This window comes from Loxodonta africana, chromosome 7 (genome assembly GCF_030014295.1).
Source record: "Loxodonta africana isolate mLoxAfr1 chromosome 7, mLoxAfr1.hap2, whole genome shotgun sequence".
Lineage (NCBI taxonomy): Eukaryota > Metazoa > Chordata > Mammalia > Proboscidea > Elephantidae > Loxodonta > Loxodonta africana.
In genome coordinates, this window is record NC_087348.1 from 16,975,430 (window position 1) to 16,993,686 (window position 18,257).

Consider the following 18,257-nt stretch of genomic DNA (forward strand, 5'->3'; position numbering starts at 1 on the left):
GACCTTGATCAAATGAATTAATTAACCTCTGAGTCTCAGTTTCTTTATTCATCGAACAAGGGAAATAATGGAATCTGTCTCACTTGGTTGTTGGGAGGATTCAGTGAGAGAATCCATGGGAAGTGGTTAGCATGTGGCGTATCTAAATGTCATCAGTATTTTCATGGTTTCTGTGAGTCTAAGTTTGGAAACCCCGTAAACTCTTTGCTGTAGAGTTGATTCTGACCCATAGTGACCATACGGGATAAAGAAGAATTGAACTATTAAAAAGAGAAACTGGATACTATGGGCTAAAGAAAGGAGCCTTGTCGTACAATGGTTAAGTGCATTCGACAATTCAACCCTAATTGACCTACGTGCTATCTTCTGTAGACTGGATCCTGCTTGGCTGGTAACTGAAAAGTCGGTGGCTTGAACTAACCAGCCACTTCACTTCCTGCGAGAAGACCTGGTGGTCTACTCTCATAAAGATTAAAGCCTAGGAAACCCTATGGGGCAGTTCTGCTCTGTCCTATAGGGCTGCTAAGAGTCAAATCCACTCCAAGGCACATAACTACCACATGTGCTGCAATAAATGGGGCGACTTTCAGAAAATGATCCTGGAAGAGTAGATATGATTTGGCTTAGAAGAATGGGGGATAAGGTCTGCATAAATAACTAGAGGAGGGAAGAATATCATTAAAATATTTTAAATCTGAAGCACAGCGAGATTAAAGGTCCGTCTATATCCCATGGCTGTTGGTGGGGAGGCTCTGGGTGCAGGGATGGAGGGGCTGTGGTTACACAGCAGGGCCTGTTGGTGGGAGGCTCTGGGTGCTGCGGGGATGTAGGGGCTGTGGTTGCACAGCAGGGCCTGTTGGTGGGAGGCTCTGGGTGCAGGGATGGAGGGGCTGTGGTTGCACAGCAGGGCCTGTTGGTGGGAGGCTCTGGGTGCAGGGATGGAGGGGCTGTGGTTACACAGCAGGGCCTGTTGGTGGGGAGGCTCTGGGTGCAGGGATGGAGGGGCTGTGGTTACACAGCAGGGCCTGTTGGTGGGAGGCTCTGGGTGCAGGGATGGAGGGGCTGTGGTTGCACAGCAGGGCCTGTTGGTGGGAGGCTCTGGGTGCAGGGATGTAGGGGCTGTGGTTACACAGCAGGGCCTGTTGGTGGGGAGGCTCTGGGTGCAGGGATGGAGGGGCTGTGGTTACACAGCAGGGCCTGTTGGTGGGGAGGCTCTGGGTGCAGGGATGTAGGGGCTGTGGTTACACAGCAGGGCCTGTTGGTGGGAGGCTCTGGGTGCAGGGATGTAGGGGGTGTGGTTGCACAGCAGGGCCTGTGGCTGGGAGGCTCTGGGTGCAGGGATGTAGGGGCTGTGGTTGCACAGCAGGGCCTGTTGGTGGGGAGGCTCTGGGTGCAGGGATGGAGGTGCTATGGTTGCACAGCAGGGCCTATTGGTGGGGAGGCTCTGGGTGCAGGGATGTAGGGGCTGTGGTTGCACAGCAGGGCCTGTGGCTGGGAGGCTCTGGGTGCAGGGATGTAGGGGCTGTGGTTGCACAGCAGGGCCTGTTGGTGGGGAGGCCCTGGGTGCAGGGATGTAGGGGCTGTGGTTGCACAGCAGGGCCTGTGGGTGGGAGGCTCTGGGTGCAGGGATGTAGGGGCTGTGGTTGCACAGCAGGGCCTGTTGGTGGGAGGCTCTGGGTGCAGGGATGGAGGGGCTGTGGTTGCACAGCAGGGCCTGTGGGTGGGAGGCTCTGGGTGCAGGGATGTAGGGGCTGTGGTTACACAGCAGGGCCTGTTGGTGGGGAGGCTCTGGGTGCAGGGATGGAGGGGCTGTGGTTGCACAGCAGAGCCTGTTGGTGGGAGGCTCTGGGTGCAGGGATGTAGGGGCTGTGGTTGCACAGCAGGGCCTGTTGGTGGGAGGCTCTGGGTGCAGGGATGTAGGGGCTGTGGTTGCACAGCAGGGCCTGTGGCTGGGAGGCTCTGGGTGCAGGGATGGAGGTGCTATGGTTGCACAGCAGGACCTGTTGGTGGGGAGGCTCTGGGTGCAGGGATGTAGGGGCTGTGGTTACACAGCAGGGCCTGTTGGTGGGAGGCTTTGGGTGCACGGATGTAGGGGCTGTGACCATGCAGTAGGGCCTGGTGAGGTCTTCCCTAGAGGGACAGGAGGAGAGCCTGGAAAGCAAATCCTCCTCCCAGGATCCTAGAAAGAAAGGCGGTGAGGACAGGCAAGTGTGGATGGAGCAATGTGTGTAAAAAGCGCCATCACACAGCTGGAATCAAAGCTCCCCATGACATCAGCAGCATCTCCTAGGGGAAGACCAGGATCCTCTGCAGAGCTATTCAGAGACATGTCAATTCAAGCTTGAAATAAAAAGCTCAGATCCAGGGCAAAAGAGAAGGTTATTCTCGGTGATCGAAGAATGCGAACACAAGGTTCAGCATCAGAAAAGGGAAGGCGGGGGGCACTCCCAGCTATGGCCTGAATTGAACTTGCTTCTTGACCTTGGGTGAATCACTCAGTGTCTCTCTGAGCCCTTTATCCCTTCCTCCTCCGTGCAGAGGAAATAAAAATGCATACTTCGAAGTATTAGTGGAAAAGAGAACAAAGAGTGTACTGAGTAACATTTTTAAAGCAAGTTTTTACAGTAAATGCAAAGAGATACTAAAATAATCTGGAACACAGGCATCAAAATGGAAACAACATGCTAAGAACCCCCTTTAAACTCAAAACAACCTCTTGAAATGCAGGTCCCAATGGACTCTTTTAGCCTAGGGTTAGGACAGTGAGTACAGGATTCAGACTGGCATCAACCATTGGATATCGAGGACCGCCATACGCAAGTCTCTCTGAGTTACTGAGAAAAATCCCAAGGTCCACACTTTGGAAACTTCGGCCAAATGGGCTAAAGATGAAGAGAAAAAATTATAGCCATAATGCAAATCAGAAATCAGTTTGAATAATAACAGTAACAATACTCTGTAAAGTAGGTATTATTTTACATCCATTTTTCTGGTGGAAAATGAGATCACAGAGAAGATCAAAAAACTTGCCCAAGGTCATTCAGCTGATAAGCCTGGGTCTGCCATCTCTCTTGCCTCTACACTTTCCCATTACTTAAGAGGAGAACAGAACAGTTTTGGAAATCCAGACAGTTTTTGGATGGGTTAGAGACGGGGGCTTGGTAAAACAGGGTCAGCAAAAAAAAAGAGGAAGACCCTCAACGAGATGGATTGACACAGCGGCTGCAACAATGGGCTCAAGCATAGCAACAATGGTGAGGATGGTGCAGGACTGGGCTGTGTTTTGTTCTGTTGTGCACAGAGTTGCCATGAGTCGCAACCAACTCGACGGCACCTAACAACAACAACAACAACACAGATGGAAAAATGTCAGGGAAATCTCAGACTCTGATGGAATCCAAGCTGGACCTGCAGAAGCGAGTAGGATTTGAACTCATGGAAAGGGGGGTGTGATGAGTATTCCAGGCATAGGAAAGACCATGGGTACAGTTAACAACTTAGAAAAAGCTCATACATTGTAAGCAGAGAATGTGATGGTTCATTTTATGCATCAATTTGGCTAGGCTATGCTTCCCAGGGGTTTGGCCACTAGTCTAGTTGATGTCATAGAGTAGTTAAAAAAAAAAAAAAACACGTGATTAAATCAGTTGGCCTTGGGTAGAGCAAACTATCTACCATAACGTCATCTACTGCAAAGTAATATAATCCCCTTCCATAATGCAATCTAATCAATCAGTTGAGTCCATACCAGTGTAGGATGGATCCTAAACCTAATCACTTCTGAGTTAGAAAAAGATCATAATAGACACAGAGATACACACTGGGGAAGGCAGACACTAGAAGCTAGAAAGAGGCTCACAGAAGGAATTAATGACATAGCTGAGACCCTAATTTAGACTTTTAGCCCCCCCCCAAAAAAAACCAAACCCGATGCCGTCCAGTCAATTCTGATTCATTGTGACCCTGTAGGACAGAGTGGAAATGTCCCATAAGGTTTCCAAGGAGTGCACATAAGGTTTCCCACAGGCTGGCACTAACCTTGTTCCCATTGTTGTACATGGCGACCAGGCAGTAGATGTGGTAGATGTGGCCACATCTAGACAGCTTGCCCACCAAGTCAGGCTTGACTGTCGGCTGCGGGCCCTTGTAGCCCGAAGGGGCTGTGAGGCGCTCCATACAGATGGTGCAGTCCTGGGGGCGGGAGGGAACAGAGCAGAGAAGTCCTCAGATGTCACCTGGCCTGGGAGGATGAGGATTCTCCATGACAGTTCCGCCATGATCTCAGGGGTCAGATGTCCTATTATATTATCCCTCCTCATCTAGAAAGCCCATAAGCTGGGGTATATGTGTCCTTGGGTATCTAAATACAGTTTTGTCTATTTACACAAAAGAAATTCCTGAAATCATTCCTGGCAGATGTGCACATTAACTTGGGCTATAACCGTGCATTGTCCTTCCTTTGTGGCCTCCAATCACTTATGGGGGGAACAAAGGCTTGCTGACAGACCACTAGCAAGTTATATTTAAAGTGAACTTCTGAAAAGGGAACTGTTGCCCAAGTGTACCAGAGGGACAGCTATTTACACAAATCCAGGTCAAGGTTTCTCAAGCTCAGCACTATTGACATTCTGGGCTGGAAAATTCTTTGCTGTGGTGGGGGGAGGCGCAGGGGCTGTCCTATGCATTGTGGGGTGCTTAGCAGGATCCTTGGCCTCTACTCATGAGATGCTGGTAGCATTCCCCCATGCCCGAGCTGTGGCATCCAAAAATGTCTCCCTGGGGGGCAAACTTGTCCGCAGCTGCGAACCACTGCTTGATATCAAAACCCATTTTACAGTGAGTCCCTGTGGCTTATCATACTGACTTTCAGTCTGCTTCCAGTCGTTCCGCTACGCTATGCTGAAACAGCAAGTGGGTAAGGGTGACCTGCAGCCGTGGCTCTGGACTAAGAGCCCTGGAGGCTCTGACCAGCTTTGTGCTAGTCTGGACTTAGAAGGCACCTCCTCCCCACTGTATCCTGCAGGAAATTACAGCAGAGGCAACGCTCGCGGATGATGGAGGTGAACTCACCTACCTCCCCCACACTCACCTCATCTGGTGGGTGCCGGACTTTCTGCAAATACTTCTTCAGCACTTCCTCTGGGGTTTTACCTGAGGGAACAAGAGAATCTGTGGGCCACTGATGCAAAGATAAGGGACCAAACAGCCTTGCCAAGCGAGCATGCCATAACCAGTCCAGTGGCTGTGGAGTCAATTCCAACTCCTGGAGACCTCATGTGTGTCCGAGTAAAGCTGTGCTCCATAGAGTTTTCAATGGCTGATTTTTTGGAAGCAGATAGCCAGGCCTTTCTTCCAAGGCACCTCTGGGTGGACTTGAACTTCCAACCTTTGGGTTAGCAGCCAAGTGTTAACCGTTTGTATAACCCACAGACTCCAGACATGTCATAGAGGGAAGTTATTAGCCAAGTTCAAAGCAGAAGAAGGGGGAATCCAGAATATGAAAACCCCTAGGAATTCGTTCTACAATTGGACTTAAATTTTTTAAAGAAATACAGAAGGCAGGAGAGCAAGAAAGGTGGTCTGAGGAGGTCGTAGGTGTTCACGCCTGCTTTTACCTCCTCCAAGTGCTTTCCTGATATCCTCCTGCCTATATTCAACAAGCCCGCTTTTTAACTGAGATAGTTAGAGTGGGTTTCTCTTCCTTTTAATCGAAGAGCCTGAACTAGCCCAAAGGATCCAATGAGATAAAAGAAATGAACCCAAAAAAACCCAAACCCATTGCTGTTGAGTTAATTCCAACTCATGGCAACCCCATAGGATACAGAGCAGAACTGAGCTCCATAGGGTTTTCTTGGCTGTAATCTTTATGGAAACAGGTCACCAGGCCTTTCTTCCATGGTGTCAGCTGTGTGGGTTCCAACTGCCAACCTTTAGGTTAACAGAGATGAAAGCACCTTGTAAACTGTTAAACGTTAAATACATAGTAGATATTCTTACTGTATTCATTTAACAAAATCCTAGGCACTGTCTCACTCTATAATGTGGTATTGAAATAAGATTTTTTTTTTTTAATGGGAAATCAGGAAGCCATAATCTGCAGCTTCAGGACAGTCTCCCTTGGCTGTTGACAGTGCTCTCACGGCCAGTGGACACAGCCCACAGCAGGGAAAGGTGAGCAGGCTGGGAAGCATCCTACTAGGCTGCAATGCTTTTGCAATTTCTTTGGGGACTGGAGCCTTAGGAGGCAGGCCAGCCTAGAGGTACAGGATGGGATGACCCAGCCTTCCAAAGAGGCACCAAACCAAACCAAACCCTATGCCGCTGAGCTAATTCTGACTCACGGTGACCCATATGTTTTAGAGTAGAACTGCCCCATAGTGTTTTCTTGGCTGTAATTTTCACAGAAGCAGATCGCCAGGCCTTTCTTCCATGGTGGTACCCTGGTGGCACAGTGTTAAAGAGGTCGGCTGCTAACCAAAAGGTCAGCAGTCTGAATCTACCCACCGCTCCTTGGAAACCCCATGGGGCAGTTCGACTCTGTCCTATAGGGTCCCTATGAGTCAGAATCGACTCGATGGCAACAGGTATTCTTCCATGGTGTCACTGGGTGGGTTCGGACCAACAACATTTCAATTACCAGCCTGTCTGTGCCCCCCAGGGGCTTCAAGGAGGTACAGAAGGACAAAAAGACTAGTACCACCCTGGACCACTCTCAACCCCTCTACACTTCCATTTTCTTACCTGTGAATTGGGGAACAGCAATAGCACCTACTTTAAAGAAGTGCTGTGCTAATTCAATAATTAACTGATTGAATTTAGCGCTGTGCCAGGTAAGCGCCCATGCGTGATAATAATAATAATAACAAGAGTGGGAACGTATAAGCTCCTGTCATGTCCTATCAGCCTATGAGCAAGACAACTGCATTAAGTTCATTTAAGCAGGGACATTCTGATAGCCTGGAAAAATAGGACAAGCAGTTGGGGAACTGGATCGCGCAGCAGCCAAAGCTGGGATGCGAGTCCTTCCCTCCCACTGTCCCATTTCTCTGATAAACATCAAGCTTCTAATAATTGAGAGCCTAATACTTGCCAAATCCTGGGCTAAAAGTATATTATGCACCTCGTCCAATTTCAAGTTCACAATAACCTTGCAAGGTTGGGCATTTAAGGGCAATGGTCAAACCACTGGAAACCCCGGTGGTGTACTGGTTAAGGGCTAAGGTCAGCAGTTTGAAGCCACCAGGTACTCCTTCGAAACCCTATGGAGCAATTCTACTTTGTCCCAGCAGGTCACTCGGAGTTGGAATCGACTCAACGGCAATGGGTTTTCACGCGTCAAACCACTTAACAACCAATACCAGCAAACAGAATTGCACAGCCCTCAGTTACTAACCTAAAGGTTGGTGGTTTGAACCCACCCAACAGTGCCATGGAAGAAAGGCCTGGCAATTTCCTTCCACAAAAATTACAGCCAAGAAAACCCCATGGAGAGCAGTTCTACTCTGTAGCACATGGAAATCGACCCAATCGCAGTGGGTTTGTTTTGTTTTATTTTTACCAGCAATCGGCCAACCGCAGTGCTGCGGCAGGGCCCTACGGTGCCAGGGGAGATACAGGTAGTGATCTTGTAGTTGTTGTGTTGTGGGGAGATACGAAGGGGTTCCTGAAAGAAGGACAGAGTGGCCAAGGCATCCGAGGGCTTTAGGAGGACACGAGACCTTGGCTATTTCCCAGCTATAACGTACGCATTCCAGGGTGTGTCTGATGGATACTGATTGGGAGGGTTTTTACCCCATTGTAAAGACAAGAAAACTGAGGCTCCATGTGGTCATGTGACTTGTGACAAAGTTGGCATTTGAATCCAAGCTGTTTTGGCTCCACCCCCAAAGTGATCATGATCTTAACACATTTTATGTGTGCAACACTTTATATTTTTGTTTCTTTCTCTTTGCATATTTTTATTTTTCAAAGTGAAATACACTTTGGTATAATCAACAGAACAGGCATTAAGCCCACTCAGCAGATGCAGAAGTTAAGGCCCAAACGGTTGTGCCATAGGGAAGACAATTGGTGGTAGAGGTGGTGCCCGGGCTGGGACCCAAGTCTTCAGACTCCCAGTACCCCGTAAGATAAGGAAGCTGGTACCTTTCTTGGCTTGTTTTTTGGTGGTCTTGCGGCTTGTGTTGGAAACCCCTGGGATGGATTTTATTTCACTCTTGCTGACGGGGGGTGGGTGTAGGACCAGCTTTGGTGGCCTGGTGAGACACACAGGCAGCCCCGCTGCACTCATGAGGATCCCAGTGATTCCTGGAAGAGCAGGGCACAGTGAGCAAGGGCTGAAGGGTTAGAGCCCAACCCTCCCCAAACTCCTTCCTTCCCAAGAAACCCGCTCTCCTTTCCAGCAGAGGGTGCTCCTATTTCATTGATTTTCTCTCCTCTACTGTTCCCAGAAATGCATTCAGTCACTCATCTTCAACAGTGTGCTGTGCTTTAAGCCATCAGTTCTCCCCAAATTCCTCCTGCCCTCCCAAGGGGACTCGCGAAACCCAATTCTCTCACCTTCATAAATTCTCAGTATTTTGTTCATTTATTTCATTACTTTAATTTTTCTCCCATAAATTAGTCCGACCCATGGTTTGGTTTCTCTTACCTGCCAAGGCAGGGTTGACAGGACTAGACCCATTCAAGTTCTTGACCGGGACGGTGGGGACCCTATGGTAGGAATGAGCAGATACATTACGGTTTTGACAAGCAGGACAAAATGGGCCAGCGATGGGGCCCCAAAATTGCACCCATTGAGGGTTTGCCCTTTCTTACAGAAACTACTTATCACTGCTAAGGAAGCAGTAAGTTCTTAACACAGCAGCCACAGGTGATTATTCAAAACCTAAACTGGACCATGTCACTCCTCCACTCAGAACCCTGCAATGGCTCCCCAGTTCATTCAAAGTCCTTGCAAGGCTTGCACGGCCTTACATGATCTGCTAACATCCACTGTCTTAGTAATCTAGTGCTGCCATAACAGAAATACCACAAGCAGATGGCTTTAACAAAGAGAAATTTATTTTCTCACAGTCTAGTAGGTTACAAGTCCAAATTCAGGACGACAGCTCCAGGGGAAGGCTTTCTCTCTCTGTAGGCTCTGGAGAAAGGTCCTTGTCCTCAATCTTCCCCTGGTTGAGGAACTTCTCAAGCACAGGGATCCCGTGTCCAAAGGACATGCTCTGCTCCCCTCCCGGTGCTGCATTCTTGGTGGTATGAGGTCCCCAACTCTCTGCTTGCTTCCCTTTCCTTTTATCTCTTGAGAGATAAAAGGTGGTGCAGGCCTCAGCCCAGGGAAACTCCCTTTACCTTGGATCAGCAAGGTGACCTGAGTAAGGGTGGTGTTACAATCCCACTGTCATACTCTTTAGCAAAAAATTACAATCGCAAAATGGAGGACAACCACACACGTCCTAACCAAGTTGATACACATTTTTGGGGGGACATAATTCATTCCATGACATCCAACCTCATCCCCTCATCCCTCTGGCTTCCTCTCATATCGATCACCTCTTCACCCTCCTCTAGCTCTTCCTCCTACATGCCAGACACGCCCCTGCCTCGGAGCCTTTGCATATGCTGTTCCCTTTGCCTGGAATGCCCTTCCACCAGATTTCTGTTTGGCTTCTTCCCTCAACTCCTTCAGACTTGGCTCAAAACTTACCTTCCCAGGGATACTTTCTCCGACCACCTTATTTAGTCCTGCTATCCCCCACTTGGGGAGTCCCTGGGTGGTGCAAACAGTTAAGCACTTGACTACTAACCAAAAGTTGGTGGTTCCAACCCAGCCAAAGGCACCTCAGAAGAAAGGCCCAATAATCTGCTTCCAAAAGGTCACAGCCATGAGAACCCTATGGAGTGCAGTTCTTTGCAACACATGGGGTTGCCATGAGTAGGAATCGACCTGATGGCTACAGTTCTGGCCACCCTGGGACTCCCAAGCCCTCTTACCCTACTCTATTTTTGTCTTTTCTTCATGGGACTTATGCTCTCCTAACTTAAGGTGTTGCTTATTATCTTCCCTTCTAGAATTAAAGCTCTACAAGGGCAGATATCTTTGTTTTGTTCAGAGCAGCACTAGAAGGCATTCAATAAATGCTTGTTGAGTAAAGGAAAAAAATAAGAAGCAGGTTCAAACCTGGTGCACATAAGAGCCACCTAAGGAGCTTTGAAAGAGAGCCCAGCCCAAGTCAGAACCTCCACTGGTGGGACCCAGGAGTCTCCGGAGAGGATGCTGACGTAGCTGGTCCCCTGTCCAACATTTGGAAACCATTGCTCTAACAGCTGTTACTTCTCCTTTTCCATGAGAAATGTAAATATCAGGAGGGGCCTCCTCTCCTTTCTGCCCTCTCCCCAGCAACTGGAACCTGGCTGGAGGGAGCCATTGGCACAGCTGCCTGGGAAAGGCAAGGCCTCCTACAGAGTGACTATAAAAACATGGGGAGCCCTGGGGATGGATCTTGCTGCATTCCCTGTGCCACCCAGCTTCCACAGCTGGGCTTGGAGAGTGGAGGTGAGCGTGGAAAGGCCAAAGTCACTCATGGCTCCGGGAGCCACACAGCCTGAGAAGGCAGAAGTTCGGCTATAGGTGTAACATGGTGCTGTGGAAAATATTTGTTTTGTTTATTATTTGCTTATTGGTCCAGTCAGGAAATGTTTATTGAGCCTGACTTTGTGCTGGGCACTATGCTAGGTGCTAGGGACACAATGGTTAACAAGACACACAGCCCATGGCCTCGGAGGGCTTGCCATGAGTTGGGAATTTGTACGTTATAATCCTTAACATAAACAGAGCTCGCTCCTACCAGCCACAATTCTAACTGCTCACAATAGAGATGATATCTTCAAAACTCATTAAATCCCACCAACAATCTATGCAACAGGCACTGTCATTAACCCTATTTTACTGATGAGGAAGCTGAGGCACAGAGAGATTAAGCAAACTTGACCAAGGTCACACAGCTAAGGATTTAAACCCAGACAACGTGGTTCCGCAATCCATGTCTTCACCTCTCACGATCCTGGCGTGCTTACGTCTCACGCAATCCATGTGACACCCCATGCTGCAAACCATGAAGCTCAGGGAGTGTTTCAAATAAATTCACAAGTAGCAAAGAGGAGAGCCGGAACGGGAACCCATATGGGCCTGACTCCACGCCAAGGCCCGTGGGACCTTGAGGCTGAGGCGAGAGGCCTCACTGTCACTCACACACCCATAGGATTGGTGCTTCCCCACCTATGTCTCCTCATTCAGGATGATACCGGTGACAGGCTGTGAGGAGGATACGAAATAACAGATGCCAGAGTTTTTGTGTCTCAACAGGCCACAGAGGCTACTTTTCTTCAGGATCAATCAAACGCAGATGGGGGATGGGAAAACTGAATTCAAACCCAGAGAAATTGGGCCAGGAAAAGGAGGTCCAACTTGATTCTGGACTCTGTGAGTCTGTGTCCTGCCCCACAGGGCCGGGCATGGTACAGGTGGACAGGGAGTCCCGAAAAACAAGTTCAGAGTCCTAGCCCTGCCCCGAACTCCTCAATAATGTTAACTTTTCTGAGCTTCCATTCCCTTATCTTTAAAGCTGTGTGGGTCCTGGATTAGAAGGCGCCAAGGAGACTTTTTGAGGATCCCCCATCCAGGTATCTAAGAACAAGGTGGTAAGCGAGCTCCTGGGTCCCCTGCTGAGCACAGCTTCTCCTCCTCACCCAGCTCTACAAAGAGGCTGCAGTGGAGGATTGCTCCTCCTGTGACCTGTTCCCCTGCTCTCCACCAGGGGGCAGCACACACTGGCCAGTCCTGCACCTGCCTTCCCCCTTACCATCTCCAAGACCCCCACTGCAGCTGATAAGTAGCTGTGATTTGGCCGACAAAAGCCACCTTTGTTCCCACAAACTAGACTGGCAGGTTTCCACACCCAATCTGGTCAACCAGGAAATAACCCAATCCCCAGAGCACACATTCCAGGCAGCAGAGCTCGGGGGCAAGGTCGGGGGGGGGGCGGGGGGGGGTCTGTATATGGGCTCCTGGGCACACGTGAACACTGTGGTGCCCACACGTGGGAGAGGTGCACGTCTCTGCCATGTCAGGAAAGGGACAACATGGTGGACCAGCTTGTCACTAGGCTCTGGGCAGCAGTAAGGCTTGGGGAGGAAGGGAACTATTGACTTAAGAAATACAGAAGGGTATAGTGGAAGGAGCCCTGGTGGTGCAGTGGTTAAGAGCTCAGCTGCTTACCCAAAGGTAAGCAGTTTGAATCCACCAGCCGCTCCTTGGAAACTCTATGGGGCAGTTCTACTCTGTCTTGTAGGGTCGCCATGAGTTGGAATTGACTGGACGGCATCGAGTTTTCAGGGACAGTGGAAGGAGCAACCGCACAGGGAGCCCTGAAACCTGCATTCTAGTCCCAGCTCAGCCACAGACTTTCTCTGGGTCTTTGGGCTGCCCAGATATACGTGCCTGAGCTCTCTTTCTAGGAGACAGCAACCAAGTAATAGGCATGCTTCTCATACCCTCTGGGCAACTCAACTCAGCCAAAGCCGTCTGACCTAACCAGAAGACAACCCCCCACCCCCATTCTGTTAGGCTGTTCCCAGTTATGAAGGGGCCAAGTTTTAGTTTCCGCCCCTAAAATATAAAACTAAGAAAGAGAAGAGTTGGCAAGGTGGCAGGCGAGGGGAGGCAGAGGAGAATATCTCTGTAGACACCATGGTGAGAAGCAGTGTTTTTCTCCAGGAGTTTCCCGCCAACCCAGGAATCCTCAGTCAGGGAGGACAATGGTCTTGTCTCTAGGGTAACTGAGGCCTAGCTGGAGACAGACAAGCCCCAATTCCAGAGGAGAGGGGCAGAGGGGAGACTCATACCCTCACTGTTCCCTCCCTTTAGAACCCCCCTTCTCGTGTCTCTGAATAATTCACAGGCTCTTTTGTTCCCCCCCAAGCCTTTCTCTTCATCCCACTTCAACTGCCCGCTCTGGTCTTCCTTTTTTCCGTGGGAAAGCTGCCTGAAGAGGTCATGGGCAGAGAGAGGAGGGGGCACGGGGACAGGCAACAACAGAAGGTCGATGGCAGTGCCAGACAAAGGGAATAAACACGCTAATTAAATGGCCAAGAAAGGCTGGAGGGGAAGATGGTAGTGGAAGTGAGGGAGGCATAAGAGGTGAAAAGGAAAGGGCTGGAAGATGGAGAGGAGTCGGGAGGGGCCTCCCTTGTCAGGCAAAACAGGCAGAGAAAAAAACAACTTGTTTCTATAGCCCTTTTGAAACTGCATTGCCCAGACCTCCACCTTATTCTCTAGCTCAGTGGTATTGGCCAGCAGAGGGAATAAAGAGGAGAGATAAAGAGCTGCCGGCTCCCTTATTGAGATTCAAAGGGATCTGGGAAGCCTCTGCCTCAATTATGGCATGAGGTCACTTGGCATTTGCCAAGGGCGCCAGAAACGAGGTGGGGTGCCAGACCCTGCTCAGCTTTGACTTCAACTCAATGACTCCATTGGGCATAAGCAATAGGTACCTGTTCTGCTCCTAACCAAAAGGTCAGCAGTTTGTATTGCCAGCTGCTCCTTGGAAAACCTATGGGGCAGCTCTACTCTGTCCCATAGGGCCGCTATGAGTCCAGATCAACTCAAGGGCAATGGGTTTCATTTTTGTTTTTTTTTTTTTTAATATCGACTAAGGAGTCCCTGGGTGGTACAAATGGTTTATGAGCTCAGCTGTTAACCAAAAGGTTGAAGGTTCAAGTCCACCCATGGGTGTCTCAAAGATAAGGCCTGGCAATCTACTTCTGAAATACCAGCCATTGAAAACCCTACAGAGTGCAGTTCCACTCTGACACACATGGGGCCTCCATGAAGTCAGAACAACTCAACGGCAACTGGTAGTGGTCATATTATAAGGCAAGCAGTGGCCTAAGCCTATACACTGAATATCTTATTTAATCCTCACAACAACCCTGCAGTGAGGGTACTATGACCATCTTCATTTTGTAGATGGGGAAACTGAGAACAAAGGTGGTAAAACTTGCCCCATGCTGTACAGCCAGGAACTTGGACCCAAGCCCAGGCAGCCAGGTTCTGGAGGCTGTGTTTTTATCCACTATCTGAGCCTTTCTCATCCGTGCCCACAATCACCCTCGGCCTCTGTTGGAGGTGCCCCAGTGCTGTGTGTGGCAGCGTGAGAAATTGAGCAATGGCAGAGTTGAGGTGCCCATTCGCCTCTTCCAAATACTTCAGCCAGCCCAGATGAGGTGACACGAAATCCCACGCACCTGAGTAGCATTTACCATGTGTAAGTTGACTGCACATATGAGGAGGACTTGGGCTTTCGCCAAAAGAGCAGCCAAACCCCACTGTCATCGAGTCAATTCCAACTCATAGTAAGAACAGCAGACAGGACCAAAACTTGGGTTCCCACCCAACACTGTCACACACACACAAGCTATGTGGCCTTCCTTGGGAAGTTAACTTTGAGTTTGAGAGCTCATATGTAAAACTGACCTCACAGGGCCAGGTGATGGGATGAGCCAGGAGCAAATCTGCTCATTGCCAAGGAATGACTTCTCTTAATGGAGCTTTCAAAATGACTCCATGGGGTGAGTAAGCCAAGTACGATGATCTCCACGTCACACAGGAGGAAACTGGAAATGCAAAGACTCTGTGGCTTACCCAAGCAGGAGAGGCAGGACTAGAAGCCAGGCCCCCGGACTCCCAGTCCAGCGCTTTCCCCACTCACCTCGGCCCCTGCACTGCAGTATCCACTCTTTCCTCTCGACTCCCAGCTCCAAACCTCTGTGTGCTGAGATCCAACCAAGTCTCCTTAGTGTCTCCTCTGGGCAGTGTGGGTTTTCAGATGCAGGCACCTGCCTAATCCTAAAACCATCCTGACCACCAGAGGCTCAAGGGCCATGGGCAGGGCCAGGGCCCTCGAGAGAAAGGGAAGATTGGGCGGCTGTGAGAGGCAGATAAGGAATCAGGGGCCAGCAGACAAAGGGAGATAGATACGCAGGCACTGCTTGAACCTGGCTTCTCCCTTTTATGATCAAGAAGACCAGAAAGTACCATAATAGCAGAACCTACATCATCGATGTAGCACAGTTCTACTCTGACACATGGGGTCGCCACACACTGGAACTGGCTCAATGGCAACTGGTTACTGGTTATATCACCAGGTTGTCATAGCCAAGACAATGCATGGAAAGTCCCCAGCACGAAGCAAGTGCTCACTAAATACAGGGTCTCGTTCCAGTCTGGAGTCACACCTCCCGCTTCCAGAGGAGAGACCAGAGCAAGGGGACTAAACCTCATTTGTCATCTACTGTATGCTGAGTGGAGTCCCTAGTGCAAATGGCTGCGAGCTCGACTACTAGCCTAACAGTTGGTGGTTCAAACTCACCCAGTGGTTCCATGGAAGAAAGGCCTAGCAAACTGCTTCCAAAAGGTCACAGCCTTGAAAATCTCATGAAGCAGTTTTACTCTGCACGTATGAGGTTGCCACGAGTTGGAATCAACTCGACAGCAACTGTTTCAGTTCCCACCCAGTGGTTCCATGGAAGAAAGGCCTAGCAAACTGCTTCCAAAAGGTCACAGCCTTGAAAATCTCATGAAGCAGTTTTACTCTGCACGTATGAGGTTGCCACGAGTTGGAATCAACTCGACAGCAACTGTTTCAGTTTTGTTTTTAATTTTTTGGTATCCTGGGCACCGTGGCATGTACTTGGAGGGGAAGCAGCATGGCTGAGTGAGAAAGTCTGGGTTCTGGTGTCAGACTTCCTAATGTTTGAATTCTAGTCTCCCCAGTGATCAACTGTATGTCTTTGAGTAAGTAAACCTCTATTTGCATCATCTATAAAATGGGATAATAATGCCTACTTCCCCCATGTCTGTCACTTTGTCGTACTGTTGGGGCTTGTGTGTTGCTGTGATGCTAGAAGCTATGCCACCAGTATTCAGATGCCAGCAGGGTCACCCATGGAGGACAGGTTTCAGCTGAGCTTCCAGGCCAAGACAGACCAGGAAGAAGGACCCAGCAGTCTACTTCTGAAAAGGATCAGCCAGTGAAAACCTTATGAATAGCAGCGGAACATTGTCTGATATAGTGCTGGAAGATGAGCCCCGCAGGTTGGAAGGCACTCCAAAGATGAGTGGGGAAGAGCTGCCTCCTCAAAGTAGAGTCGACCTTAATGATGCGGATAGAGTAAAGCTTTCGGGACCGCCATTTGCTGATGAAACAAGAAGAAACAGCTGCAAACATCCATTAATAATCAGAACCTGGAATGTATGAAGTATGAATCTAGGAAAATTGGAAATCGTCAAAAATGAAATGGAACGCATAAACATCGATGTCCTAGGCATTAGTGAGCTGAAATGGACTGGTATTGGCCATTTTGAATCGGACAATCATATAGTCTACTATACTGGGAATGACAACTTGAAGAGGAATGGTGTTGCATTCATCGTCAAAAAGCATGTTTCAAAATCTGTCCTGAAGTACAACACTGTCAGAGATAGGATAATATCTATCTGCTGACGAGGAAAAAAGTTAATACAACTATTATTCAAATTTACGCACCAACCGCTAGGGCCAAAGATGAAGAAAAAGAAGATTTTTATCAGCTGCTGCAGTCTGAAATTGATCGAACATGCAATCAAGATGCATTGATAATTACTGGCGATTGGAATGCGAAAGTTGGAAACAAAGGAGAAGGATCAGTAGTTGGAAAATATGGCCTTGGTGATAGAAACAATGCTGGAGATCAAATGATAGAATTTTGCAAGACCAACCACTTCTTCATTGCAAATACCTTCTTTCACCAACATAAACGGCGACTATACGCATGGACCTCGCCAGATGGAACACACAGAAATCATATTGACTACATCCGTGGAAAGAGACGATGGAAAAGCTCAATATCATCAGTCAGAACAAGGGCAGAGGCCGACTGCGGAACAGACCATCAATTGCTCATATGCAAGTTCAAGCTGAAACTGAAGAAAATCAGAGCAAGTCCACAAGAGCTTGAGTATATCCCACCTGAATTTAGAGACCATCTGAAGAATAGATTTGACGCATTGGACACTAGTGACCACAGGCCAGACGAGTTGTGGAACAACATCAAGGACATCATCCGTGAAGAAAGCAAGAGGTCACTGAAAAGACAGGAAAGAAAGAAAAGACCAAGATGGATGTCAGAGGAGACTCTGAAACTTGCTCTTGAGCATCGAGCAGCTAAAGCAAAACGAAGAATTCATGAAGTAAAAGAACTGAATAGAAGAGTTCAAAGGGCCTCTCAAGAAGACAAAGTAAAGTATTATAATGACATGTGCAAAGAGCTGGAGATGGGAAACCAAAAGGGAAGAACACGCTTGTCGTTTCTCAAGCTGAAAGAACTGAAGAAAAAATTCCAGCCTCGAGTTGCAATAGCGAAGGATTCCATGGGGAAAATATTAAATGACACAGGAAGCATCAAAAGAAGATGGAAGGAATACACAGAGTCATTATACCAAAAAGGATTAGTCGATATTCAACCATTTCAAGAGGTGGCATATGATCAGGAACCGATGGTACTGAAGGAAGAAGTCCAAGCTGCTCTGAAGGCATTGGCGAAAAACAAGGCTCCAGGAATTGATGGAATATCAATTGAGATGTTTCAACAAACAGTTGCAGCACTGGAGGTGCTCACTCGTCTATGCCAAGAAATATGGAAGACAGCTACCTGGCCAACTGACTGGAGGAGATCCATATTTATGCCTATTCCCAAGAAAGGTGATCCAACCGAATGTTGAAATTATAGAACAATATCATTAATATCACACATGAGGAAAATTTTGCTGAAGATCATTCAGAAACGGCTGCAGCAGTATATCAACAGGGAACTGCCAGAACTTCAGGAGAGGACGTGGAACCAGAGATATCTTTGCTGATGTCAGATGGATCCTGGCTGAAAGTAGAGAATACCAGAAGGATGTTTACCTGTGTTTTATTGACTATGCAAAGGCATTCGACTGTGTGGATCATAACAAACTATGGATAACACTGTGAAGAATGGGAATTCCAGAACACTTAATTGTGCTCGTGAGGAACCTTTACATGGATCAGGAGGCAGTTGTTCAAACAGAACAAGGGGATGATGATTGGTTTAAAGTCAGGAAAGGTGTGTGTCAGGGTTGTATTCTTTTACCATACCTATTTAATCTCTATGCTGAACAAATAATACGAGAAGCT

General features: G+C 48.6%; 1 protein-coding gene across 4 annotated transcripts in view; it reads right to left on the reverse strand.

The window, feature by feature from the left end:
• Nucleotides 1-18,257, reverse strand: part of DTX4 (deltex E3 ubiquitin ligase 4) — a 45,611-nt gene that overhangs the window by 12,306 nt on the left and 15,048 nt on the right. For all 4 annotated transcript variants that reach the window (XM_064288023.1, XM_064288022.1, XM_003422769.4 and 1 more), the window contains exons 3-6: nt 8,651-8,712; nt 8,146-8,307; nt 5,090-5,151; nt 4,039-4,191 (exon numbers count right to left, since the gene is read on the reverse strand). In XM_064288023.1, coding sequence (XP_064144093.1) covers nt 4,039-4,191; nt 5,090-5,151; nt 8,146-8,307; nt 8,651-8,712 — 439 coding nt within the window. The remainder of the gene's footprint in view (nt 1-4,038; nt 4,192-5,089; nt 5,152-8,145; nt 8,308-8,650; nt 8,713-18,257) is intronic.